General features: G+C 44.6%; 1 protein-coding gene across 2 annotated transcripts in view; it reads left to right on the top strand.

Annotated features, from left to right (window-relative positions):
• The window catches only part of ATP10B (ATPase phospholipid transporting 10B (putative)), a 375,135-nt gene extending 373,706 nt beyond the window's left edge, over positions 1–1,429 (top strand). For both annotated transcript variants that reach the window (XM_055429292.2, XM_055429294.2), the window contains one exon: positions 6–1,429. In XM_055429292.2, coding sequence (XP_055285267.2) covers positions 6–465 — 460 coding nt within the window. In that variant the 3' untranslated portion in view covers positions 466–1,429. The remainder of the gene's footprint in view (positions 1–5) is intronic.
• Positions 1,430–25,214: the final 23,785 nt, after the last annotated feature.

Consider the following 25,214-nt stretch of genomic DNA (forward strand, 5'->3'; position numbering starts at 1 on the left):
ACCAGGTACTTTTTCCTGACTCTACAAGGGACATATGGGAAGTCTCCAATCCTAAGAGCTCAGAAAATTGACAAACTCCCTGTGGACAAAAGAGAGCTGGAAATCCAGAGCTGGAGAAGCCGCCAGAGGCCTGCCACCATCCCTGGAGAGGCCCAGCCCACCAACCGTCTGGGGTCACCTGCCTCAGATCAGAGCTTCAGAAGCAGCACCCCAAAGAACTTGAGCCCTGCAGAGCGGGGGTACAAGGAGGCTTGGGCACTGCCTGGAGAGAGATGCAGCAGAGAGCACACAAGGGATGACCCATACTTAGGGGACTCCTGGGCTAAATTCTCATCTGGGGAGCACCTGCTCTTGGAGCCTAGTAGGATGATGACATCTGGAGCCTACTCAAGCGGACAGACTAACTCGAACAGGCCCTTCAGGCGGGGCAGCCACCGCCGATCCCAGAGCTCACTGACCATATGAGGGACCTACAGACATCTGTACACACTCAGAGGAGGCCACCTGATCAGTGGCTTAATTAACCATGACTCTTCCTCTTCAAAGAGGAAAGAATGTGCCAGTCTTACTCTCTTCTCCCCACCCTTAGAGGACGTGCTGGCCCCAAGGGGTTTAACAAAAAAGAACTGGAACTCAGTCAACCTCTAGTGTTCTCCTGCTGCCAGGCGGCACATCTTGTAAATGGTTTTTTATAAGGAGGTTATATTTCTATTGCATTGAGTTTTTTCATTCTTTAGCCCAGAGAGATTCTCTGACCCTCTGGATAATGACAGCCTACAACCCAATGCAACTGGGTTGCATCAGATTCTAAGATGCCAAGAAGTGTCTTGACCTAGCCGATATCTCAAGATCTGGAAGTTTCTGGACTTGTCAAACCATCACCTCATCCCTTAGTGCCAAGAGTTCAAGTTTCGGAAGAGTCTCATACATATAAGTGCCTCATCTCAAGAGGATTGCAGGAATGGTCATGTCAGGGTTAACATCTCTTCCATTCTCAGAGGTGGGTCTGCTCTAAGCCAGAGAAAAGGACATCTAAAGATTAAAACCAGATTTGAACTCAGAGCCACAGACACTTCCAAAGGTGGTAAGGCCACAGCTAGTGTAAGAGCAGAAAGAAAACAAGCATGTGAAAGTGAACAGAAGCACCAGTAACCCCATGCTTTAGCTAATAAGCCACGTGTCCCACAGTCTGGGGAATCTACCAGGAGGACACAGGCAGCACTCTTCTTTAAGATATTTATTTATTTATTTTTAAATAACAGTATAAGTATCCCCAAGTTCTCCAAAGAATGCCTTACACCATTTCCCTTTAAGGAAAAACCTATATTAGTACCTATTGTTGCTAACCAAAAGATCCAAAGAGAATTTTTCCTTTCACCAAAACAAAAGGTGAAAAGAGCATTCAGCATTCGTTTTGCAGCCAGTGGTTAGAGGTGCAGGCTGCCTCTAACCGAGCATTCAGTGGCGCTGCCAACCTCCTTCCCTGGGAAGTGCACAGCATCTCAAAATCAAACCGCCATAGCTTTGAACTCTGTCTGAGCATCTGTGCCTTATCTCAATTTATTTTGTACATCTGTTTATACCATTTCAGCTCATGAAATTTTTCATAGTAATGCTCTAATTTCAGACTGCAGGGGAAACCTGTACCCATCCTCTTTCTGCTCTCAGAAAAGGCAAACTCCAAGATCAAACCTTTGCACAGCTGCACCCAGAATAGACAACCCAAACGATAGAGCAACTCTGAGCCCAAACAACAGCATCTGAAATAGTAGAACCAATGTTAAACCCCATTCATCCAGAACATCACAGGCTTCAGCTGAATAAGGGAGAGCCAGAGCAAGTCTCACTTCACAGGAAAAAGAAGAATTACATAGACGACTTGTATGGAAAAGTGTTGGAATAAAAGAATGGATGATAGGATTCTAATACATTGTCAAGAGAAGCGAGCTCTACAATGGGCAAGGATAGCCTGTCACCAGCCTTTTAAGGTGAGTACCCGCCTTAAGGTGGTACCTAGATACTGAGCAAAAAGTATTGATACAAGGGTGGAAACAATTGTGGCAAGTCACAGCCACCCCACGAACTGACATCACTTGAATAACTTCTTAGCAAAAGCAGCCAAAAAGAGCTCAACAATCAAGCTGACAGATGGCAGAGTAAGCTGGTCTCCTGACCATCCTGCTGGCAAACCTTAACTGGAAGGGCCATTTGGGACATCATCCTGAGTCAATACACTGGATCTCTCTCACTGACTTTGCCACATAATGGTGCCAGCACTGGCCAGCTGGTGGGACTTCAGGGGAATCCTTCATGAGGATGGCTCGAGGAGGAGCAGGTGAATGTATCAGGCAAAGCAGTAATAATATAAATTGTCCCAAATGAGGGGACTGAGCCAAAACTTGGATCTCAGGGTCCTTCCTTTTCCTTTATGATTCCTGTCCACTCCTGAAAGCCAGATGAGACAGGTGGGACATCTCAGAAAAGAACAGAGTAGTGGGAAGAGCACTGGCCTCAGGAGATGGAGACGTGAGCCTTTTCTCTGCCCCATATTCTCTAGGAGCCAGGAGCATTGACGTAGCATGCCTCCCCTGCCATACCTCCCAGACTTGGCATAAGGATCAAGTGAAAATTACATGGGGTTGTTCAAACCCTTTGAAAGCTGTAACATCCTTGATAATAACACAGGGACTTTTATTTGAGAGCTAAGAGGAAGCAAAATCATGGAGAAAAGTTGAGAAAATATCACCTGTACCTAAATGCCAAAGCACACCTGACATTCTCATACTGCTCTGTTTCTTGCATGACCAAACTTCCCAGTTTGCCTGGGCTATTCCCAGTTTTAGCACTGAAAGCCCCACAGCCTGGGGAATTCCTCAGTCCTGGGCCGACCAGGCCAACTGGTCACCTATTCTTGCCCTTTTTTGTGAAACAAACCAACTGTGTCCGTCCAAGTGCCATCTTAAGGGAAAAGGTTATAACAACTATTTCTCTGTAACATAATGCTAATGATTGTAATTAATACATTTTTATACATTCATGACCTTTTACAGATTGACTGGGAACATGTTATCCTTTATTAAAAGAAAAAAATAAACATGGTTTCCCATCATTGCCTAGTCTGAGTACTACTGCCCCTCCATCTTTCTTGACATCCACTCATTCATCCATCCACTTATTGATCCAATAAACTTCTGTTAAGCCCCTACTAGTTGCCTGACAATGTGCTTGGGGTTGTGAGAAACCCATCTCTTTCTTCAAGAAGCCCATATCCTTGTTGGACATAGGGTATCAGGAAGATAATCGATCCAAAAAAGACTGTGACACAAACCTAACCAGCTATAAGAATTAGAAGCAGCATACACAATCCCCTCTTCTCTCTCTGAAACTCAAACCTGGGTAGTCTCCTCTTCCTGGAAGCCTGACACCAACCTTAAACTCATACTGATTCAGTGCCTCTTTTCACCCACTCATTCAACAAACACCAAGTGAGTTCCTACTGTACACAGCAGTGTGGTGGGTAGCAAGCATACAGGCCCAGCCCCTGCCCTCAGGGATTTAGTCTAGAAGAGGACTCAGGCAACGTTCCAGGAATCAATAAATGTGACAATGACACACAATGAAGTGAAACAAGAATGGAAAGGAGGGGAGGCAGGAGGTTCTCGGGGTAACCGGAGAAGGCTTTTTCAAGGAGGAGACCCTAACCATGAAAACAAGGTAGCAGGGAAGGACCGTTCTGAATGGAGAGAATTAAGTATGAAAGCCCTGGAAAAGGTAAGGTTGATACATAATAGAGGAGGAGGAAGGAGAAGAGGAAGGAAGAGGGAGACGAGGAGGAGGAGGAAGAAAAGAAAGGAGGTCGTTGCGACTAGAACCCAAAAAGCAAGAGGAAGTGCCCCATGATGATGTTAGTGGTAACAACTGTATTCACTTATTGTGTGCTAGGCACAGACCTAAGTTCACATGATCGAGTAAACCTCACTGCAACCCTTCAACATAGATACAGCAGTCCCCCCTTACTCGAGGGGATTATATTCTAAGACCTGCAGTAGATGCCTGAAACCACATATAACAGTGAAATATAAATACACACACACACTTTCCTGGTGGCTTAGCTGGTAAAGAATCCGCCTGCAATGCGGGAGACCTGGGTTCAATCACTGGGTTGGGAAGATCCCCGGGAGAAGGGAAAGGCTACCCACTCCAGGATCCTAGCCTGGAGAATTCCATGGATTGTATAGTCCATGGAGTCACAAAGAGTCGGACACGACTAAGTGACTTTCAGTTTCACTTTATAGATACACACATACACAATGTTTTTACCTATATACACTTATCTGTGATAAATTTATAAATCAGGTTCAATAAGAAAATATCCAAATTGCTGGCATTGCTACTGGTGTGTGCTAGAGCCATTATTAAGTAAAGTAGACAGACATGACTGAGTGACTTCACTTTCATTTTTCATTTTCATGCATTGGAGAAGGAAATGGCAACCCACTCCAGTGTTCTTGCCTGGAGGATCCCAGGGACGGGGAAGCCTGGTGGGCTGCTATCTATGCGGTCACACAGAAGGCCACGACTGAAGTGACTTAGCAACAAGGGTGACTCTGGTCGCAAGCAAGCACTGCAATACTGGGACCACTGATCTGAAAACCAAGACCGAAGCATGCTGAGCAGTGCGGTTGCATTTGCCATGTGGACACGCTGGACAGAGAGATGATTCATGTCCCAGTGGGAAGGTCTAAGATTTCATCAAACCACTCACAAAAGCGTGCAATTTAAAACTTGTTATTTCTAGAATTGTCTAGTATTTTTGGACCAAGATTGACCACAGGTTAACTGAAACTATGGACAGGAAAATCATGGATAAGGGGAGACTACTGCACTGTTCTCTCCTATTTCAATCAGCTTCTGCAACATAACAAACCACCCCCAAAACGATTCACATACTCACGATGCTGCAAGTGGGTGATTTGAGCTGGGTGGCTGGGGTCTCCTTCCACACTGCCTCACATCCTCAGTGGCATCAGCCAACCTTGTTGCACGGCAGCAATGTCCTGAAAGAACAGAAACCGCAAAGAACTTGGCTCAGAAGTCAGCAGAGTAGTTGGAAAGATCACCCAGCAGAACTTTCCATTCAATCACACAGGAGTGAATTCTCCCAGGTAGCCAGCAAACCGATCCCCCAAGGCATCTGGGATGGGTTCCCTAGATGAAGGAGATGGGACTGTGAACTGGGGTGGCCCCCCAGGCACGCAGGCCTCATGAGGGCCTTAGGAGAGGAGAGCACTCAGCCAGGACTCCAGGCCGCCCACACTGAGGATTCAAACATTTTCAGATAGAAGCTAGACGGGAGCCTTTCTGTTCCAAGGCGTGCTGGTGCCACCTAGCATCTAGGATTGGTGGAGGAACTGCTGTACCTGAGGTTCCTGAGGAACTGCTGCATTCCTCCTACAGCCGGAGCAGGAATAACAGGACCCGCAGGAGCCGAGCCAGAAGTCAGAGAACAGACCTACCACTCCAGCTCTGCCCACAGTTTCTGCTGTGACTCTGGACAAAGCTTCCCCAAGTCTCAAACTCAAAGTGAGGTTCACCCAGATTCCCCAAACGCTCAGGACAGAAACTGGACTGGTTCCAACATCCTGTGATTCTAAAAACTACTTTGGGGAGACTGGTTACGGTAAGGGAAGGACCCCTGGTAAATCAGTTTAGTACTGGTGAAGTTGTTTGAGTCTTGTGTGTGTGCACCACACACACACACACACACACACACACACACACACACACACACACACACGAAGACACCACAGGGAGGCAGCCTGTGATCTTCTCTGATGCAATCCCAGGGCTTGGCACATGGCAGAGCCCAGCAATATGGTAACTCTTGGTGTTGAGGAAAATCATAGATGGGGACTGGTCTCGGGGTGAGTGTAGAAGGCAGGAGGGCAGCAACCGCTTACTATATAAATAAAACACCCAGACTAGCTCCAGTACCGTGTGCACCGCTGCCCCTATGCCCCTCCTCTGCCCACATTTAAACAGCCACCAGCTCTCCCCTGACTCTCAGGCTGCAAGAGGAGCCAGCTCCTCACAGGTCAGGCTTGGGGAAAGGTCATCTCAGGCATGTGAGGGATGCGGACCTGGGAGGCACCAGGGAGACACCTCGGAGCCTTCTTCAGATCCCAGTGCAACAAAGGGAGACTGCCTGACAGACACTTAACTTTGAGGAAAAGTGATTTTTCTTCCGTGTCATGAGCCCTTCCTATCCGAGCTCACCTATGTTCTCACACGATGAGGTGGGAGAGATTCCTGTAGATGCAGATGACAAAACTCAGATGATTGATAAGTGGCTCTCCCCAGGGTCACCCTATAATTTGGAGTTAGAACATAGACTGAAATTGGGGTTTCCTGACACTCCCCAAGGAGGACTCTTCAACCAACAGCAAGAGATTAACTGGCAGTCCTTTCTAGGACTGCTTGAACATTTAAAGAAGATTAACCCAAAAGGGTAAAATTTAAAAATATCAGACCACACAGCACGTGAGTCAGCATAGATCTGTGTGACTATGGAATCAATCCAGAACTCTTCAAGGGCCTGGGGATGAAGGATGGGGCTCTTCCGGTGAGAAGTCACCTCTGAGTTCTCTGGTCCTCGGATGCAGAAACAGAATTCTGAAGCCCTACCAACTGCAGCTTCTAAGCCTCAAATCTTGCCTTTAAGAGAACTCACATTCTCCTCCCCCGCCACACACACACAAAGTAGCATTTGCCCATTTTACTGGATGCAAAAGACAAAAGTGTAAAGAGAAGTGCATGTTTACTTTCACCATTTATAACAGATTAGCAGGACTTCCCTCGTGGTCCGGTGGTTAAGAACCTGCCTTCCACTGCAGGGGATATGGGTTCGATCCCTGGTTAGGGGAACTAAGACGCCACATGCCTCCGGGCAACTAAGCCTGCACACCACAACTACAGAGCCCACAGCGCCCCAGCTATGCTCTGGAGCCTGCAAGCGGCACGCCACAGAGGAGGAGCCCACATGCCGGGGATCCCACAGGCCACAACTAAGACCCAACACAGCGAATACGTACATAAACATTACAAAAGACTATCAGGGAGACTTAGCTTTCAAGAAGAGAGTACAGGGAACTTAATGTTTGCTAGGTTTCTAGCGAAGTTGTCCTCTTTTTAAAGAGCAAGGAACCAGAGAGGGATACAAGGTCGAAAGAAAAAATCTGAACTTGCTAGAGGTTGACAGTCACCTCTGCTACCCTCAGGTGCCCCTGGTGGCTCAAGGACAGTGATTAGAAGATCTGTTCCTTGTTGAAAATGGAACTTCTGGGGTACCCGTGTATCCTCAATGGGTGATTTACCAAATGGGTCCATGGTGCCCTTCCAAGCAGGTCCTCAGGTTACCCTCCTAGCATCACCATCCATCAACTGGCTCAGGATAAATTAGAGGATGTCATTCAGACCACAGTATTAATGAACATCATGACCTAATGTGAGATCCAGTCTTGTTAATTCATCTATTTTAACAGCAGTTTGGGGCGCTCATGCTGAAGAAGCAACAGACACAGGAGTTCTTCATGCAGAGTGGTAAGGCAGAGGGGGAGATGAATACCTTTGGCCCAAAGGCTCTTTCTTTAAAAGACCCTTACATCAACCCTTGCCTACATATAAGACAGCTCTTGTACAATAGGACAAATGGAATATATACCCTTTTTCTGTTCCCTGCAGATAACAATTTGGCTTTTTGTCCCATTTTAAAGATGGGTTAACTGAGGCTCTCCCCAAAGTCAACAGGCAGTTATGTGGCCAAGAGCCAAGATTCAAACCCAAGATGCCCAATTCCAGGGCCCAAAATGTTAACCTCTAGGCTACATTCCTTCTCCAACCCACTGAAAAAGCTCTGAATGAATTTTGAGACAAGAGTTCTGGTTCTCAAAACTGCAAGTTTCTTACTGGGAAAATTTTTTTCCTCTTATTCTCTGTGTATGAAATAAAGAGGTTGGCCAGGAGATTTGTCGGGTCTTTCAGTTCAGTTCAGTTGCTCAGTCGTGTCCGACTCTTTGCGACCCCATGAATCACAGCACGCCAGGCCTCTCTGTCCATCACCAACTCCCAGAGTTCACTCAAACTCATGTCCATCGAGTCGGTGATGCCATCCAGCTATCTCATTCTCTGTCGTCCCCTTCTCTTCCCGCCCCCAATCCTTCCCAGCATCAGAGTCACTTTTCCAGTGAGTCAACTCATCACATGAGGTGGCCAAAGTATTGGAGTTTCAGCTTTAGCATCAGTCCTTCCAATGAACACCCAGGATTGATCTCCTCTAGAATGGACTGGTTGGATCTCCTTGCAGTCCAAGGGACTCTCAAGAGTCTTCTCCAGCACCACAGTTCAAAAGCATCAATTCTTCAGCGATCAGATTTCTTCACAGTCCAACTCTCACATCCATACATGACCACGGGAAAAACCATAGCCTTGACTAGATGGACCTTGGTTGGCAAAGTAATGTCTCTGCTTTTTAATATACATTCTAGGTTGGTCATAACTTTCCTTCCAAGAAGTAAGCGTCTTTTTATTTCATGGCTGCAATCAGCATCCGCAGTGATTTTGGAGCCCAAAAAAATAAAGTCTGACACTGTTTCCACTGTTTCCCCATCTTTTTCCCGTGAAGTGATGGGACCAGATGCCATGATCTTTGTTTTCTGAATGTTGAGCTTCAAGCCAGCTTTTTCACTCTCCTCTTTCACTTTCATCAAGAGGCTCTTTAGTTCCTCTTCACTTTCTGCCATAAGGGTGATGTCATCTGCATATCTGAGGTTATTGATATTTCTCCCAGCAATCTTGATTCCAGCTTGTGCTTCTTCCAGCCCAGCGTTCCTCATGATGTAATCTGCATATAAGTTAAAGGTCTTTACATATTTCCAAATTCGTGATTCTCTTCTGGAAGAACATGTACTCATTTGACTCCTAAATGCCCTTGAAGCTTTCACTCAAGTTATCAATAAGAAATCTTTTTTTGAGTTGATGTGTTTGAAACCAGGCTAATCAGCTCTTCAAAAGGATAATTAAAGGCCTTCCCTTGTGGCTCAGTGGTAAGGAATCCACCTGCCAAAGTAGGGGACTTGGGTTCGATCCCTGGTCCAGGAAGACCCCACATGCCTCAGAGCAATTAAGCCCATGTGCCACAACTACTGAGGCTGTGTTCTGGAATCTGGGAGTGTAATGATTGAAGCCCACAAGACTACAGACAGTGTTCCATAACCAAAGAAGCCACTGCAATGAGAAGACTGAGCACCTCAACTAGAGAAAAAGTCCGCACAGCAGTGAAGACACAGCACAGGCAAAAATAAATAAATAAAATTATTTTTTTTAAATGGATTGAAAACCTGCTGACTAGCTAAGTATTAGCAAACCACAAACATAGTTGGAAGGTGAGGGACAGGGAAAGTAAGCAGGTGGCAGGGAAGGTATCTGAAAGATAAGATACTAAAGCCTTTGACTGTGTGGATCACAACAAACTGTGGACAATTCTGAAAGAGATGGGAATACCAGACAACCTGGCCTGCTTCCTAAGAAACCTGTATTCACATCAAGAAGCAACAGCTAGAACCAGAAATGGAAAAATGGACTGATTCCAAATTGGGAAAGGAGTACGTCAAGGCTGTATATTGTCACCCTGCTTATTTAACTTATATGCAGAGTACATCATGCAAAATGCCAAGCTGGATGAAGCACAAGCTAGAATCAAGATTGCTGGGAGAAATATCAATAACCTCAGATATACAGATGATACCACCCTTATGGCAGAAAGTAAAGAACTAAAGAGCCTCTTGATGAAGAGGAGAGTGAAAAAGCTGGCTTAAAACTACTCAGCATTCAAAAACTAAGATCATGGCATCCAGTCTCATCACTTCATGGCAAATAGATGGGGAGACAATAGAAACAGTGACAGACTTTATTTTCTTGGGCTCCAAAGTCACTGCAGATGGTGACTGCAGCCATGAAATTAAAATACATTTGCTCCTTGGAAGAAAAGCTATGACCAATCTAGACAGCAAATTAAAAAGCAGAGACATTACTTTGCCAACAAAATTTCATATAGTCAAAGCTATGGTTTTTCCAGTAGTCATACATGAATGTGAGAGTTGGACCATAAAGAGGGCTGAGTGCTGAAGAATTTATTCTTTTGAACTGTGGTGTTGGAGAAGACTCTTGAAAGTCCCTTGGACTGTAAGGAGATCAAACCAGTCAATCCTGAAGAAAATCAGTCCTGAGTATTCATTGGAAGGACTGATGCTGAAGCTGCAGCTCCACTACTTTGGCCAGCTGATGCAAAGAGCTGACTCATTGGAAAAGATCCTGATGCTGGAAAAGATCGAAGGCAGGAAGAGAAGGGGACAATAGAGGATGAGATGGTTGGATGGCACCACCAACTCAATGGACATGAGTTTGAGCAAGCTCTGGGAGATGGTAAAGGACAGGGAAGCCTGTCATGCCGCAGTCCATGGGGTCACAAAGAGTCAGACACAACTGAGCAACTGAACAACAAAGGAGATAAGAAAGAGCCATGTGCTCGATTTATGCCCCAACTCCTGAACCACGTGTTCACTGTGCCCCCATTGCCTGACCATGACCTTCCTCACCAAGCTCAGAGCCTGTGACTGAGGCAAATAGGTTTCTTACCATCCTAAACAACCTCTGTGCCTTTGGTCAGGCCACCTTCTCTACCTAGAACACCTGCTCAAAACCCAAATTTCAAATTCAGATCTCTCAACCACTTCTTCCATAAAGATTTCCCTAGTCATTTAACTTTCAAATCTCTTTGCATACCACTTACAGAACTCAATACAGGTTCACCTCTAGGTTCTCATGATTTTTCTTTTTTCTTTTTCCAATCATTCTTGACAGAATATCCAAGCCTGATATCACAGATCATGAAGGATTCAACTTTAGGTCATTCTAGGGCCAACGACAGTAGCAGACTAGCTCATAAGAATGCTCCACCTTCTAATCCTGACTATAAATCTAGGATGCAGAGATAGAGGGAGTATTTCTTCTGCCTCTCCCATGCCATGAGGTCTCTGTCTTATCTTCCCACTCTTGCCTCCCCTATAGGCAAAGGCCAGAGGATGATCCAAAGGTCAAAGTGCCAGACAAATCAGTGGTTCTCGAGGGCCTATGTCCTAAAGGAGATACAGTCTCTCTCTTGCATTTCCCCCTTCCATGAGGTCAGCCAGCACACTAAATTGAGGCTCATCTCATGGAGAAAGCCAACCTCTCATTTGTTCCCTTTTCTTTCTCCTACTTTGGCTCACAAGGCTCACTTATAAATAAGTTATTCTTGTTCCCATCCTGCTAATGCTCCTTGTGGTACTAGACTAGGAGAAAAGAGTAAGGGAATTGGGAAGTGGAGGCCCACAAAGGGTAGAAGTGATTGCCCATGTGGGATGCAGGCATTCCTGATTTCTATGTCCATTATGCCAAAATACCCAACTTAATTTGTATTTTTATCCCCATTTTATAGATAAACAAACTGAGGCTCAGCAAAGTTAAACCATCTCCCCAAACAAGAGACAGAACTAAGTATTCCAAACCCAGATCAGATTCCCAGTGCACTGTAATTAATAACCAAGACAGCCTGGTCTCTGGGAATGTGACATGCAGGGCATATGATTTTCCAGAACACTCCTGTCTCACAAACTCCCTCAGAGTCTCAGGTTGTACCTCCAGCTACTTATACTTTTCAGCCTCCTCCCCTTCCAGTTCCTCCACAGGCACCCTGTCCAAACACTGACATGGAGCCTAGGAGAAGAACTGGCTGCCACGCTGACACTGGCCCCTCTCTGATTATAGCTCAAACTCCTGCACAAGCCTGTAGACAAACCACACCAGGGGCTCATCAATCTCTGCCCTAGCCGGCCCCCACCATGGGCATGGTCACACAATTGCACACAAAGGGGCCCTGCCTGAACCCCTGATGTGGGAGGAATGCACCCAGCCCCATCTCACTGCTTATTTTTAATTAGAAGTTCCATTAAAACCACTACGGCAATGAGGTGCACCCCAGGCTACACACTTCAGAACAATTAGCACACCCCTTGGGTGGCTAAAATGGCCTCAGCCCTGGTCCAGGCAAGATAATTGCACCAAAACCTACAGCCTACCAGGAGGCTCCCAATTTAAGTGGAAAGAAACAATTAGCTACACAATCTATGGGGCAGTTAGAGCTGTAGGAAATTCTTCAGTATACATAATTTAAAAGTTTACTGGGGTGGGGTGAGATATATGGACGTTATCTATTGCCTATGGTTCAGTCAGCAAACCTCTATTCCCCATGCTATTAATGCTGTGTGTGTTGGGGTGGAGGCAGGCGGGAGGCTAAGACACCTGGTGCATTCAAGGGACCTATTATATTGGGTTGGCCAAAAAGTTCATTTGGGTTTTTCTGTAACATCCTATGGAAGAACTTGAATAAATTTTTGGCCATCCCAATAATTCCATGTTCATTGTGGACCCAAACATCCCATTCCTGGAATGTGGGAAATAATCAGTGGGGCAAAGAGGTTATAGAGTCCCCACCTACACTGCTGCCACTTTCAGAATCCCCAATTCACTAATTTAAACCTACCCCTAAGATAGCTCCTGGCTGAGTCATCTTGGTGAGTCTAAGGAATAAATAAAATGAGCAAATGAGAAGACCAGAAAGACCTCTCTGAACACCAGGAGAGCTACAGAAAACCACCAGAGGCTCCCTGGCTTCTGTGTGAAGCCACACTTGGATTTCATAGCCAGAAGCATCTTGTCTGCATTGCGCCTTCCTCAGGCTGGCACTGCCACTATAATTAATATTCAACTGGCATTTCCACTGCACACTCAAAACCTGTTCTCTCAGCCTTTTCAAATCCAATTCAGACCAAAGTCATCTTTGCCCTTGCATTTCAGTTTGGGCGGCAGTGATAGGATTCCCGCTTATGGTTTATTAGCATTTATTGAACAGCCAAGGAGCCCTGCATGAGAGCAGTTGTCACTAGGTCTCTGACTCCCAAACTAAAATTAACAAGCCAGCAGGACACCAATTCTGGGGCAGGAAGGAGGCCATTTCAGTGAGAATTATTATTTATGATTTTTTCATGCAAAACTATGCATGCAGTGGAGGCTTCTGAAGCTTTGAAAAAAGGGGCAGTCAGACTAATAGAAGGCAGCCACTGTTTGATCACTCACTTGAAAGTCTCCACAATTGCCCTCCAGGCTTCATCATTTGTGGATCTAGAGGCAGCGGTAAAGTATAAGGAGGATTTGATTCGAGTCCTGAACTAATCTGCTACGCGACCTTCTGAAAATTATTCCCCCTCTCGGGGACTCAGCCTCTTACATTCAAGAGGAGAGTTAAATGGGATCAAGGGTGGTCAGTCCATCTCCCTGGGGAGATGTGGTCGGGATGGGGACAGCAGATTCCCTCACCTGCCTTTCCCACAGCAGCTATCATTCTACCTGATTCATGTGGCAGACTTTCCCCTAAGATTGTGTTGAAAGAAAATTATTCTTTTTTGATCTGTATACTACAAATTTGAAGCGCCTAGGTGATACCTAAAATCCTTCACAGCTGTGGAGCCTATGCAGTAGGAGGGACTGAAATGGTGTAAGGAAACTGCCACACTCGAACAGAGCAGCTGTACTTTTGAGTGATGAAAGAGACATGAGGGCCAATGAAAAGGATCAACATGGAGTCCCAGAGAAGCAGCGAAAACACCCAGAGATGATACTAATGACTGTAGATACAGAAACTCAGAGCGCAGGGGAGCTGAGAACTGATCTGAGCTATGTACAGGTGTTCTTTAATAACTGAGATAGCTCAGCAACATTCTATGGCAGATTTCCTGGGCAGATGGAAGGCCCCCTGGTCTAGGCTGACAGGTCCAGACTAATAAGACTTTCTACCCCTTCTCTCTTGAACGGGTGCATTGCTCATACATGCAAGCATTGAAAATAGGCAAAGTGTCAGCTACTTGACTAAAAATCTTCTAAAGACGAAACCTGAAACCTAAAAGAAATCTCTATGGGTCTTCCAGGATAAAAACAAATGATTCTGGTTAATGAAAGCCTGACAGACCCACATAACCAAGGACGACACAGTTATTTAACTTTTGAAACATAAAAAGAGAATATCAGCTCAACTTCCAATTAAATGAGATGGATTGACATACATATTTATCTCCCTTGCTCCTAAATTCCCAGTAGAATCTGAGTTAAGAAAGTAGAAAGGTATAAATCCTCAAGAACAAATCAAAAGGGAGAGAAATAAAGCCAAAGAACAATCAACAAAACTTAAGAAAATGTAAAGGAAATAAAGGAAGGGTAACTGGATTACATTTCAGCTTTCTTCTTTCTGCTAAGGACCCACAGGGTGAGAAACCAACATGAATCCAGGCAGTACCTACCAATAGCCCTCAGAGACTTGGGAATCAGAAGCACCAAGTACTCTGAAAACGGGGGTCCACAGAGTACAGCTGAAAACAAGGTGTAGCAAAGTCTGAGCCAGGTCCCCTCCACCAACCAGTGCAGACATGAACTTCCATTCCCCAAACCAGGCAGGAGTTGAAATGAAGATTTTGCAAGAGGTAACATGAGCAGACAACAGGCTGAGAGCAAGGTCCTCCCTGATCAAAAGTTTAGGCTCTTAGCTCTTAGAATACAGGCAGCTCCAAAACCAAGCACAAGATCAGAGAACTCTTTTTTTGGAAAGCTGATTAGTCCAAGAGAAGAGATTCTTCAGGTACTACCTCAAAAGAAACCAGGCAGAAGATATGGCAGCAGCAGAGGTGTTCATCAACAGATGGCTGGGTAAAGATCACGTGGGGGTATATGTACATCTGACTCTTTGTGGCCCCATGGACTGTAGTCTACCAGTCCATAGAACTTTCCAGGCAAGAATACCAGACTGGGTTGCCACTTCCTACTCCAGGGATCTTCCTGACCCAGGAATCAAACCTGTGTTTCTGGTGTTTCTTGCATTAGCAAGCGGATTCTTTATCACGAGCACCACCTGGGAAGCCCCATACACATATACACACACCCACAATGTAATACTACTCAGCCATAAAAAAAAAAAAAGAACAAAATTTTGTCATTTGCAGCAATGTGGCTGCAAATTACGCCACATTTGGAGGGCATTACGCTCCAAAATCACTGCAGATGCTGATTGCAGCCATGAAATTAAAAGACGCTTACTCCTTGGAAGGAAAGTTATTACCAACCTAGATAGCATATTAAAAGGCAGAGACATTACTTTGCCAACCAAGGTCCATCTAGTCAAGGCTATGGTTTTTCCCATGGTCATGTATGGATGTGAGAGTTGGACTGTGAAGAAAGCTGATCGCCGAAGAATTGATGCTTTTGAACTGTGGTGCTGGAGAAGACTCTTGAGAGTCCCTTGGACTGCAAGGAGATCCAACCAGTTCATTCTAAAGGAGATCAATCCTGGGTGTTCATTGGAAGGACTGATGCTAAAGCTGAAACTCCAATACTTTGGCCACCTCATGTGACGAGTTGACTCACTGGAAAAGACTCTGATGCTAGGAGGGATTGGGGGTGGGAGGAGACAGGGATGACAGAGAATGAGATGGCTGGATGGCATCACCGACTCGATGGACGTGAGTTTGAGTGAACTCCGGGAGTTGGTGATGGACAGGGAGGCCTGGCGTGCTGTGATTCATGGGGTCGCAAAGAGTTGGACACGACTGAGCGACTGAACTGACGCTGACAAAGGTCCATACAGTCAAAGCCATGGTTTTTCCAGTAGTCATGTATGGATATGAGAGTTGGACTATAATGAAGGCTGAGCACCAAAGAATTGATGGTTTTGAACTGTGGTGCTGGAGAAGACTCTTGAGAGTCCCTGGGATGGCAAGGAGTTCAAACCAGTCAATCCTGAAGGAAATCAACCCTGTCATTGGAAGGACTAACGCTGATGCTGAAGGTCCAATACTTTGGCCACCTGATGTCAAGAGCTGACTCATTGGAAAAGACCCTGATGCTGGGAAAGACTGAGGGCAGGAGGAGAAAGGGATGAAAGAGGGATGAGATGGTGGGATGGCATCACCAACTCAATGGACATGAGTTTGAGAAAATTCCAGGAAATAGTGAAGAACAGGGAAACCTGGTATGCTGCAGTCCATGGGGTCACAAAGAGCTGGACACAACTGAGTGACTGAACAGCATGCTACGTGAAGTCAGTCAGAGGAAGACAAACACTGTGTGATATCACTTCTATGTGGAACCTAAAAGACACAACTAGTAAACAGAGCCAAAACAGAAGCAGACTCACAGAAATAGAGAACAAACTAGTGGTTACCAGTGGGGAGAAAGGGCAGGGGGGTGGGGGGAGGAACAGAGTGGGTTAGAAAGTACAAACTGTTGGGTGTAAGATAGGCTCAGTGAACTCCGGGAGTCGGTGATGGACAAGGAGGCCTGGCGTGCTGTGATTCATGGGGTCGCAAAGAGTCGGACACAACTGAGCGACTGAACTCAACTGAAGATAGGCTCAAGGATCTAGGTGCAACACAGAAAATATAATAACTGTAAATGGAAAGTAACTTTTAAAATTGTATAAAATAGCTTAATAAAAAAAAAAGACAGGCAGGTCATAATTTTAAAAGCCCACTGTGTTTAAGACCAACTGTTTCCCTCTGCCCTAGAGAGTCATAACCCAACCCCTTTCTATTTGTAATTCTACCACCATCACCAGCTGGACTCCACCAGGAATACTGGCATTCCCATTTCGTTGGCAGGGGAGAATGAGGGAAACCAGTAACACACCTTATTATGCGAGGTTTTTCTGAGTGTAGCTGTACACGTACAGGGTGAGGGTGAAATGGCACAGGGTAAGAGAGTCTTTTCTTTTTTAATAGTGGAGATTTGTGATTTGAAAAAAGAGATATAAAAGGTGGTTTACAAGGAAGAATTACTCTAGGGAGAACAAGATGTATTAGAACAAGACATATAAAGGTATGTCTCTCTTCTAATTGCTAAGGACTGTCTTCAGTTAAACATAACTTCTGGACACTCCCTGGAGCTGTATCTACTTGGCAGATGGACCAAACTTCCATGTCCTTCCTCAAAGCGGCATCAGGAAAGAAGAGAGGCTGCCATATCCAGGATACCCAGTTATTTGTCTACATCCCACCAGCATGTCTTAGTTGAGAACTGCTCATTTTTAAAATGGTCAAGGACTTCCCCACTGGTCCAGTGGCTGATAGTCCGTGCTCTCCAAACAGGGGACATGAATTTGATGCTTGGTCAGGGAACTAGAGCTCACATGCCACAGCTGAGAGTTTGCATGCCACAACTAAAAATCTCACATGTCACAACAAAGACTGAAGATCCTGCATGCAACAGTTAAGACTCGGCACAGCCAAATAGATAAATAAACAGATTTAAATGGTCAAACCGACTACCTCCCCACAAATGAAACCACTTGCCAATCAACACCACAGACACACCAGTGCCTTTGCATGTAGTGTAACAACTCTTTGTGGCATTCTCTGAGGAGACAATTCTACCCCTTTTCTTGCATTTTAAATTAGGACTAGGCAACAAATGTTCGTGAGGATGTAGAGAAAAGGGAACTCTCACTGGTGTAAATTGGCAGAGCCAGCACTTCCCTGGTAGCTTAGTGGTAAAGAATCCACCTGCCAAAGCAGGAAGCTTGGGTTTGATCCCTGGTCCAGGAGGATCCCACACACTGTGGGGCAACTAAACTCGTGCACCACAACAAATGAGTCTGTGCTATAGAGCCCAGGAGCCACAGATACCGAGCCCCCATGTGCAACTACTGAAGCCCATGAGTCCTAGAGCCCATGCTCTGCAACAAGAGAAGCCACTGTAACGAGAAGCCGAGCACCAAAACTAGAGAGTAGCCCCCACTCAGTGCAACTAGAGAAAGCCCCTGGAGCAGCAAAGACCCAGCACAGCCAAAAATAAATATAAAATTATGGGGAAAAAAATTGGTACAGCCACAATGGAAAACAGTAGAGAGATTTCTCAACAAACTGAAAATAGCACTACTATCAGTTCAGTTCATTTGCTCAGTCGTGTCCAACTCTTGGCGACCGCATGGACTGCAGCACGCCAGGATTTCCTGTCTACTACCAACTCGTGAAGCTTGCTCAAACTCATGTCCAGTGTGTCAGTGATGCCATCCAACCATCCCCATGAACAGCACTACCACATGACCCAGCAATTTCTTTCCAGGATATATATCCAAAAAAATAAACATTAATTTGAAAAGATATATGCACCCCAATGTTCATAGCAGTACTATTTATAATAGTCAAGGAGGTCGATCCTGGGTGTTCACTGGAAGGACTGATGCTGAAGCTGAAACTCCAATACTTTGGCCACCTCATGTGAAGAGTTGACTCACTGGAAAAGACTCTGATGCTGGGAGGGATTGGGGGCGGGAGGAGAAGGGGACGACAGAGAATGAGATGGCTGGATGGCATCATCGACTCGATGGATGTGAGTTTGAGTGAACTCTGGGAGTTGGTGATGGACAGGGAGGCCTGGCATGCTGTGATTCACAGGGTCGCAAAGAGTCGGTCACGACTGAGCGATTGAACTGAACTGATAAGGAAGCAACCTAAATGTCAATTGACAGAGGAATGAATAAAGAAGATGTAGTAAACCTGAGGAAAAAGAACAAAGCAGAAGGCATAACCTTCCCAGACTTCACACAATACTACAAAGCTATTCCAGTTGAGCTATTTCAAATCCTGAAAGATGATGTTGTGAAAGTGCTGCACTCAATATGCCAGCAAATTTGGAAAACTCAGCAGTGGTCACAGGACTGGAAAAGGTCAGTCTTCATTCCAATCCCAAAGAAAGGCAATGCCAAAGAATGCTCAAACTACTGCACAATTGCACTCATCTCACACGCTAGTAAAGTCATGCTCAAAATTCTCCAAGCCAGGCTTCAGCAATATGTGAACTGTGAACATCCAGATGTTCAAGCAGCTTTTAGAAAAGGCAGAGGCACCAGAGATCAAATTTGCCAACATCCGCTGGATCATGGAGAAAGCAAGAGAGTTCCAGAAAAACATCTATTTCTGCTTCATTGACTATGCCAAAGCCTTTGACTATGTGGATCACAATAAACTGTGGAAAATTCTGAAAGAGATGGGAATCCCAGACCACCTGACCTGCCTCTTGAGAAACCTGTATGCAGGTCAGAAAGCAACAGTCAGAACTGGACATGGAACAACAGACTGGTTCCAAATAGGAAAAGGAGTACGTCAAGGTTGTATATTGTCACCCTGCTTATTTAACTTCTATGCAGAGTACATCATGAGGAACGCTGGGCTGGAAGAAGCACAAGCTGGAATCAAGATTGCCAGAAGAAATATCAATAACCTCAGATATGCAGATGACACTACCCTTATGGCAGAAAGTGAAGAGGAACTCAAAAGCCTCTTGATGAAAGTGAAAGAGGAGAGTGAAAAGGTTGGCTTGACGCTCAACATTCAGAAAACAAAGATCATGGCATCTGGTCCCATCACTTCATGGGAAATAGATGGGGAAACAGTGGAAACAGTGTCAGACTTTATTTTTGGGGGCTCCAAAATCACTGTGGATGCTGATTGCAGCCATGAAATAAAAAGACGCTTACTCCTTGGAAGGAAAGTTATGACCAACCTAGATAGCATATTAAAAAGCAGAGACATTACTTTGCCAACCAAGGTCCGTCTAGTCAAGGCTATGGTTTTTCCCATGGTCATGTATGGATGTGAGAGTTGGACTGTGAAGAAAGCTGAGTGCCGAAAAATTGATGCTTTTGAACTGTGGTGCTGGAGAAGACTCTTGAGAGTCCCTTGGACTGCAAGGAGATCCAACCAGTCCATTCTAAAGGGGATCAATCTTGGGTGTTCATTGGAAGGACTGATGCTAAAGCTGAAACTCCAATACTTTGGCCACCTCATGAGACGAGTTAACTCACTGGAAAAGACTCTGATGCTGGGAGGAATTGGGGGCGGGAGGAGACAGGGACAACAGAGAATGAGATGGCTGGATGGCATCACCAACTCGATGGACATGAGTTTGAGTGATCTCCACAAGTTGGTGATGGACAGGGAGGCCTGGTGTGCTGTGATTCATGGGGTCACAAAGAATAGGACATGACTGCACGACTGAACTGAACTGAAACTAATGAAGAGTGTGGTATGGCCACAAAAACAGACATATGGATCAATGAAACAGAATATAGACTGCAAAAATAAACCTGCACACCTGGAGTCAATTTATCTTTAACAAAGGAGATGAAAATATACAAAGGGGTTAAGACAGTTGCTTCAGTAAGTGGTGTTGGAAAAGTTGGGCAGATGCATGTAAATTAATGAAGTTAGAACACACCACCCACCTCTTCATGGATGATAGCCTTGTCATGGTGAAGGGGCTTGGGCAACTAAATGAAGCTGTGAACCATGCTGTGCAGGGCCATCCAAGATGGATGGGTCATAGTGAAGGGTTTTGAAAAACATGATCCAAGAATCCCATAAACAGTATGAAAAGGCAAAAAGATATAACACTGTAATATGAGCCCCCAGATTGAAAGGTGTCCAATATGCTACTGGGGAAGAGCAGAAGGCAATTACTAGTAACTCCAGAAAGAATGAATAGGCTGGGCCAAAGCAGAAATGACACCCAGTGTCTGAAGGTGAAATTAAAGTCTGATGCTGTAAAGAACAATATTGCATAGGAACCTAAAATGTCAGGCCCATGAATCAGTGCAAATTGGACGTAGTCAAGCAGAAGACAAGAGTGAACATCAACATCTTAGGAATCAGTGAACCACAACGGACAGGAATGGGTGAGTTTAATTTAGATGACACTGTATCTACTACTTTGGGCTAGGATCTCTTAGAAGAAATGAAATAGCCCTCATAGTAAACAAAAGAATCTGAAATGTAGTTCTTTGGTGCAATCACACAAAGGACAGAATGATCTCAGTTCATTTCAAACCATTCAACATTACAATAAACCAAGTCTATACCCCAACCACTAGTAGCAAAGAAGCTGAAGTTTAACCATTCTATGAAGACCTATAAGATCTTCTAGTGTGTGCTTGCATGCTAAGTCACTTCAGTCATGTCCGACTCTTTGTGACCCCATAGACTGTAGCCTGCCAGGCTTTTCTGTCCATGGAATTCTCCAGCCAAGAATACTGGAGTGGGTTGCCATGCCCTCCTTTAGGGAATCTTCCTGACGCAGGGATTGAACCTGTACCTCTTGTATCCCCTGCACTGGCAGGCGGGTTCTTTACCATTAGGGCCATCTATGGATTAACAGGCAAGTTTGGCCTTGGAGTACAAATTAAAGCAAAGCAAAGGCTAACAGAATTTGGTCAAGAGAACACACTGGTCACAGTAAACACCCCTTTCCAACAGCTCAAGAGATGACTCTACACATGGACATCACCAGATGGTCAATACCAAAATCAGATTGATTATCTTCTTTGCAGCTGAAGACGGAGAAGCTCTACAGAGTTACCTGAGGGAACACAGCCCCACCTATCAGAAGTTTGGATTAAAGATTTACTGAGCATGGCCTTTCCCCCCAGAGCAAGACCCAGTTTTGACACAGACAGTCCCTCCCATCAGGAAGCTTGCACAAACCTCTTATCCTCATCCATCAGATAGCAGACAAAATGAAAACCACAGTCAAAAAAACCCAAAATGATCACATGGATCACATCTTTGTGTAACTTAATGAAACTATGAGCTATGCCATGTAGGGTCACCCAAGACAGTGGGTCATGGTGGAGGGTTCTGACAAAATGTGTTCCACCGGAGAAGGGAATGGCAAAGCACTTCAGCATTCTTTCCTTCAGAACCCCAGGAACTGTATGAAAAGGCAAAAAGAAAAAACACTAAAAGATGAACTTCCCAGGTCGGTAGATGTCTGATATGCTTCTGGGGAGGAACAGCAAAATAGCTCCAGAAGGAATAAAGAGGCTGAGCCAAAGTGGAAATGTCACCCAATTGTGGATGTATCTGGTGGTGAAAGCAAAGTCCAATGCTGTAAAGAACAATATTGTATTAGGAACCTGAAATGTTAGCTCCATGAATCAAGGCAAATTGGATGTTGTCAGGCAGGAGATGGTAAGAGTGAACATTGACATTTTAGGAATCAGTGAAATAAAATGGACTGGAATGGGTGAATTTAAATCAGATGACCACTATATCTACTACTGTGGGCAAGAATACCTTAGGAGAAATGGAGTAGCCCTCATAGTCAACAAAATAGTCCAAAATGCAGTTCTTGGGTACAATCTCAAAAATGACAGAATGATCTCAGTCCATTTCCAAGGCAAACCATTCAATATCACAGTAATCCAAGTCTCTGTCCCAACCACTGGTGCTGAAGAAGCTGAAGTTGAACCATCCATTCTATGAAGACCTATAAGAACTTCTAGAACCCACACACACAAAAAAAAAAAACATGTCTTTTCATGATAGAGGACTAGAATGCAAAAGTAGGAAGTCAAGATACCTAGAGTAACAGGCAAGTTTGGCATTAGAGTACAAAATGAAGCAGAGCAAAGGCTAACAGTTTCATCAAGAGAATGCACGAGTCATAGCAAACACCTCTTTCAACACCACAAGAGAAGACTCTACACCTGGACATCACCAGATGGTCAATACCAAAATCAGATTGATTATATTCTTTGCAGCTGAAGATGGAGAAGCTCTATACAGTCAGCAAAAACAAGACCTAGAACTGACTGTGCTCAAATCATGAACTCCTTACTGCAAATTCACACTTAAATTGAAGAAAGTAGGGGAAACCATTAGGCCATTCAGGTATGACCTAAATCAAATCCTTTATGATTATACAGTGGAAGCGACAAATAGGTTCAAGGGATAGATCTCATAGACAGATTGCCAGAAGAACTATGAATGGAACTTTGTAACACTATATAGGAGGCGGTAACCAAAACCATCCCCAAGAAAAAGAAAAGCAGCAAGGCAAAATGGTTGTGTTAGGAGGCCTTACAAATAGCTGAGAAAAGAAGAGAAGTGAAAGGCAAAGGAGAAAAGGAAAGATACACCCATCTCAATGCAGAGTTCTAAAGAGTAGCAAGGAGAGAAGAAAGTCTTCCTCAGTGATCAGTGCAAAGAAATAGAGGAAAACAATAGAATGGGAAAGACTAAATAAATCTTCAAGAAAATTGGTGATTCCAAGGGAATATTTCCTCCAAGATGGGCACAATAAAGGAGAGTAACAGTAAGGACCTAACAGAAGCAGAAGAGGTTAAGAAGAGGTGACAAGAATACACAGAAGAATTGTACAAAAAAGGTCATAATGACCTGGATAACCATGATGAAATGATCACTCACCTAGAGCCAGACATCCTGGACTGTGAAGTCAAGTGGCCCTTAGGAAGAATTACTATGCACAAAGCTAGCGGAGGTGATGGAATTACAGCTAAGCCATTTCAAATTCTAAAAGATGAAGCTGTGAAAGTGTTGCATTCAATATGCCAGCAACTTTGGGAAACTCAGCAGTGGCCACAGGACTGGAAAAGGTTAGTTTTCATTCCAAAAGAGCAATGCCAAAGAATGTTCAAACTACTGCACAACTGCACTCATTTCATATGCTAGCAAGGTAACGGGCAAAATCCTTCAAGTTAGGCTTCAACAATACATGAACCAAGAACTTCCAGATGTACAAGCTGCATTTAGAAAAGTCAGAGGAACCAGAGATCAAACTGCCAACATCATTTGGATCATAGAAAAAGTAAGAGTTCCAGAAAACATTTACTGCTTCTTCATCAACTATGCTAAAGCCTTTGACTGTGTGGATCACAACAAACTGTGGGAAATTCTTAGAGATGGGAATACCAGACCACCTAACCTGTCTCCTGAGAAACCTGTATGCAGGTCAAGAAGCAACAGTTATAACTGGACATGGAACAAAGGACTGGTTTAAAATTGGGAAAAAGAGTATGTCAAGGCTGTATATTGTCACCCTGCTTAGTTAACTTATATGCAGAGTACATCATGCAAAACGCCAGGCTGAATGAAGCCTGAGTTGGAATCAAGAATACTAGGAGAAACATTAACAACCACAGATACGCAGATGACACCACTTTAACGGCAGATGGTGAAGAAGGCGACAACACAGGAGACATGGTCGAACAGCATCACTGACTCAGTGGACTTGAGTCTGAGCAAACTCCAGGAGACAGAGAAGGAAGGGAAGGCTGACGCGCTGTAGTCCATGGGGTGGCAGAGTCAGACATGACGGGGTGAATGAACAACAATAAGATCTGGTAGACAGAGTGCCTGAAAAACCATGGACAGAGGTTCATCACATTTTACAGAATGCGGTGACAAAAACCATCCCAGAGAAAAAGAAATGCAAGAAGGCAAAGGGGTTGTCTGAGGAGGATTTAAAAATAACTGACAAAAGAGAAGAAGCAAAAGGCAAGAGAAAGGGAAAGATATACCCAACTGAATGCAGAGTTCCAGAGAGTAGTAAGGAGATATAAGACCACCTTCTTATGTGAACAATGCAAAGAAATACAGGAAAACAACAGAATGGGAAAGACTAGAGGTCTCTTCAAGAAAATCGGAGATATCAACGGAACATTTCATGGAAGGATCAGAGAGATATTAACAACCTCAGAAATGCAGATGATACCACTCTAATGGCAAAAAGTGAAGAGGAACTAAAGAACTTCCTGATAAGGGTGAAAGAGGAGAGTGAAAAAGCTGCCTTGAAACTCAACACTTAAAAAAGCTAAGATCAAGTCATCCAGACCCATAACTTCATGGCAAATGGAAGGTGAAAAAATGACATTTTTTTTTTCTTAGCTTCAAAATTACAGCACCTGCAGCCAAGAAATTAAGAGACACTTGTTTCTTGAAGGAAAGCTATGATAAACATAAATAATGTATTAAAAAGCAGAGACAGCACTTTGTCAACAGGGGTCTATATAGCCAAATCTGTGGTTTATCCAGTAGTCATATACGGACATAAGGGCTGGACTATAGGAAGGCTGAGTGCCAAAGAATTAATGCTTTCAAATTGTGGTGCTGGAGACAACTCTTGAGAGTCCCTTGGAATGCAACATCAAACCAGTCATCCTAAAGGAAATCAACTCTAAACGTTCATTGGAAGGACAGATGCTGACTGTGAAGCTCCAATTC

This window comes from Moschus berezovskii, chromosome 8, assembly GCF_049115385.1.
Source record: "Moschus berezovskii isolate FMDL1 chromosome 8, NW_MosBer_1.0, whole genome shotgun sequence".
NCBI classification, from domain to species: Eukaryota; Metazoa; Chordata; class Mammalia; order Artiodactyla; family Moschidae; genus Moschus; species Moschus berezovskii.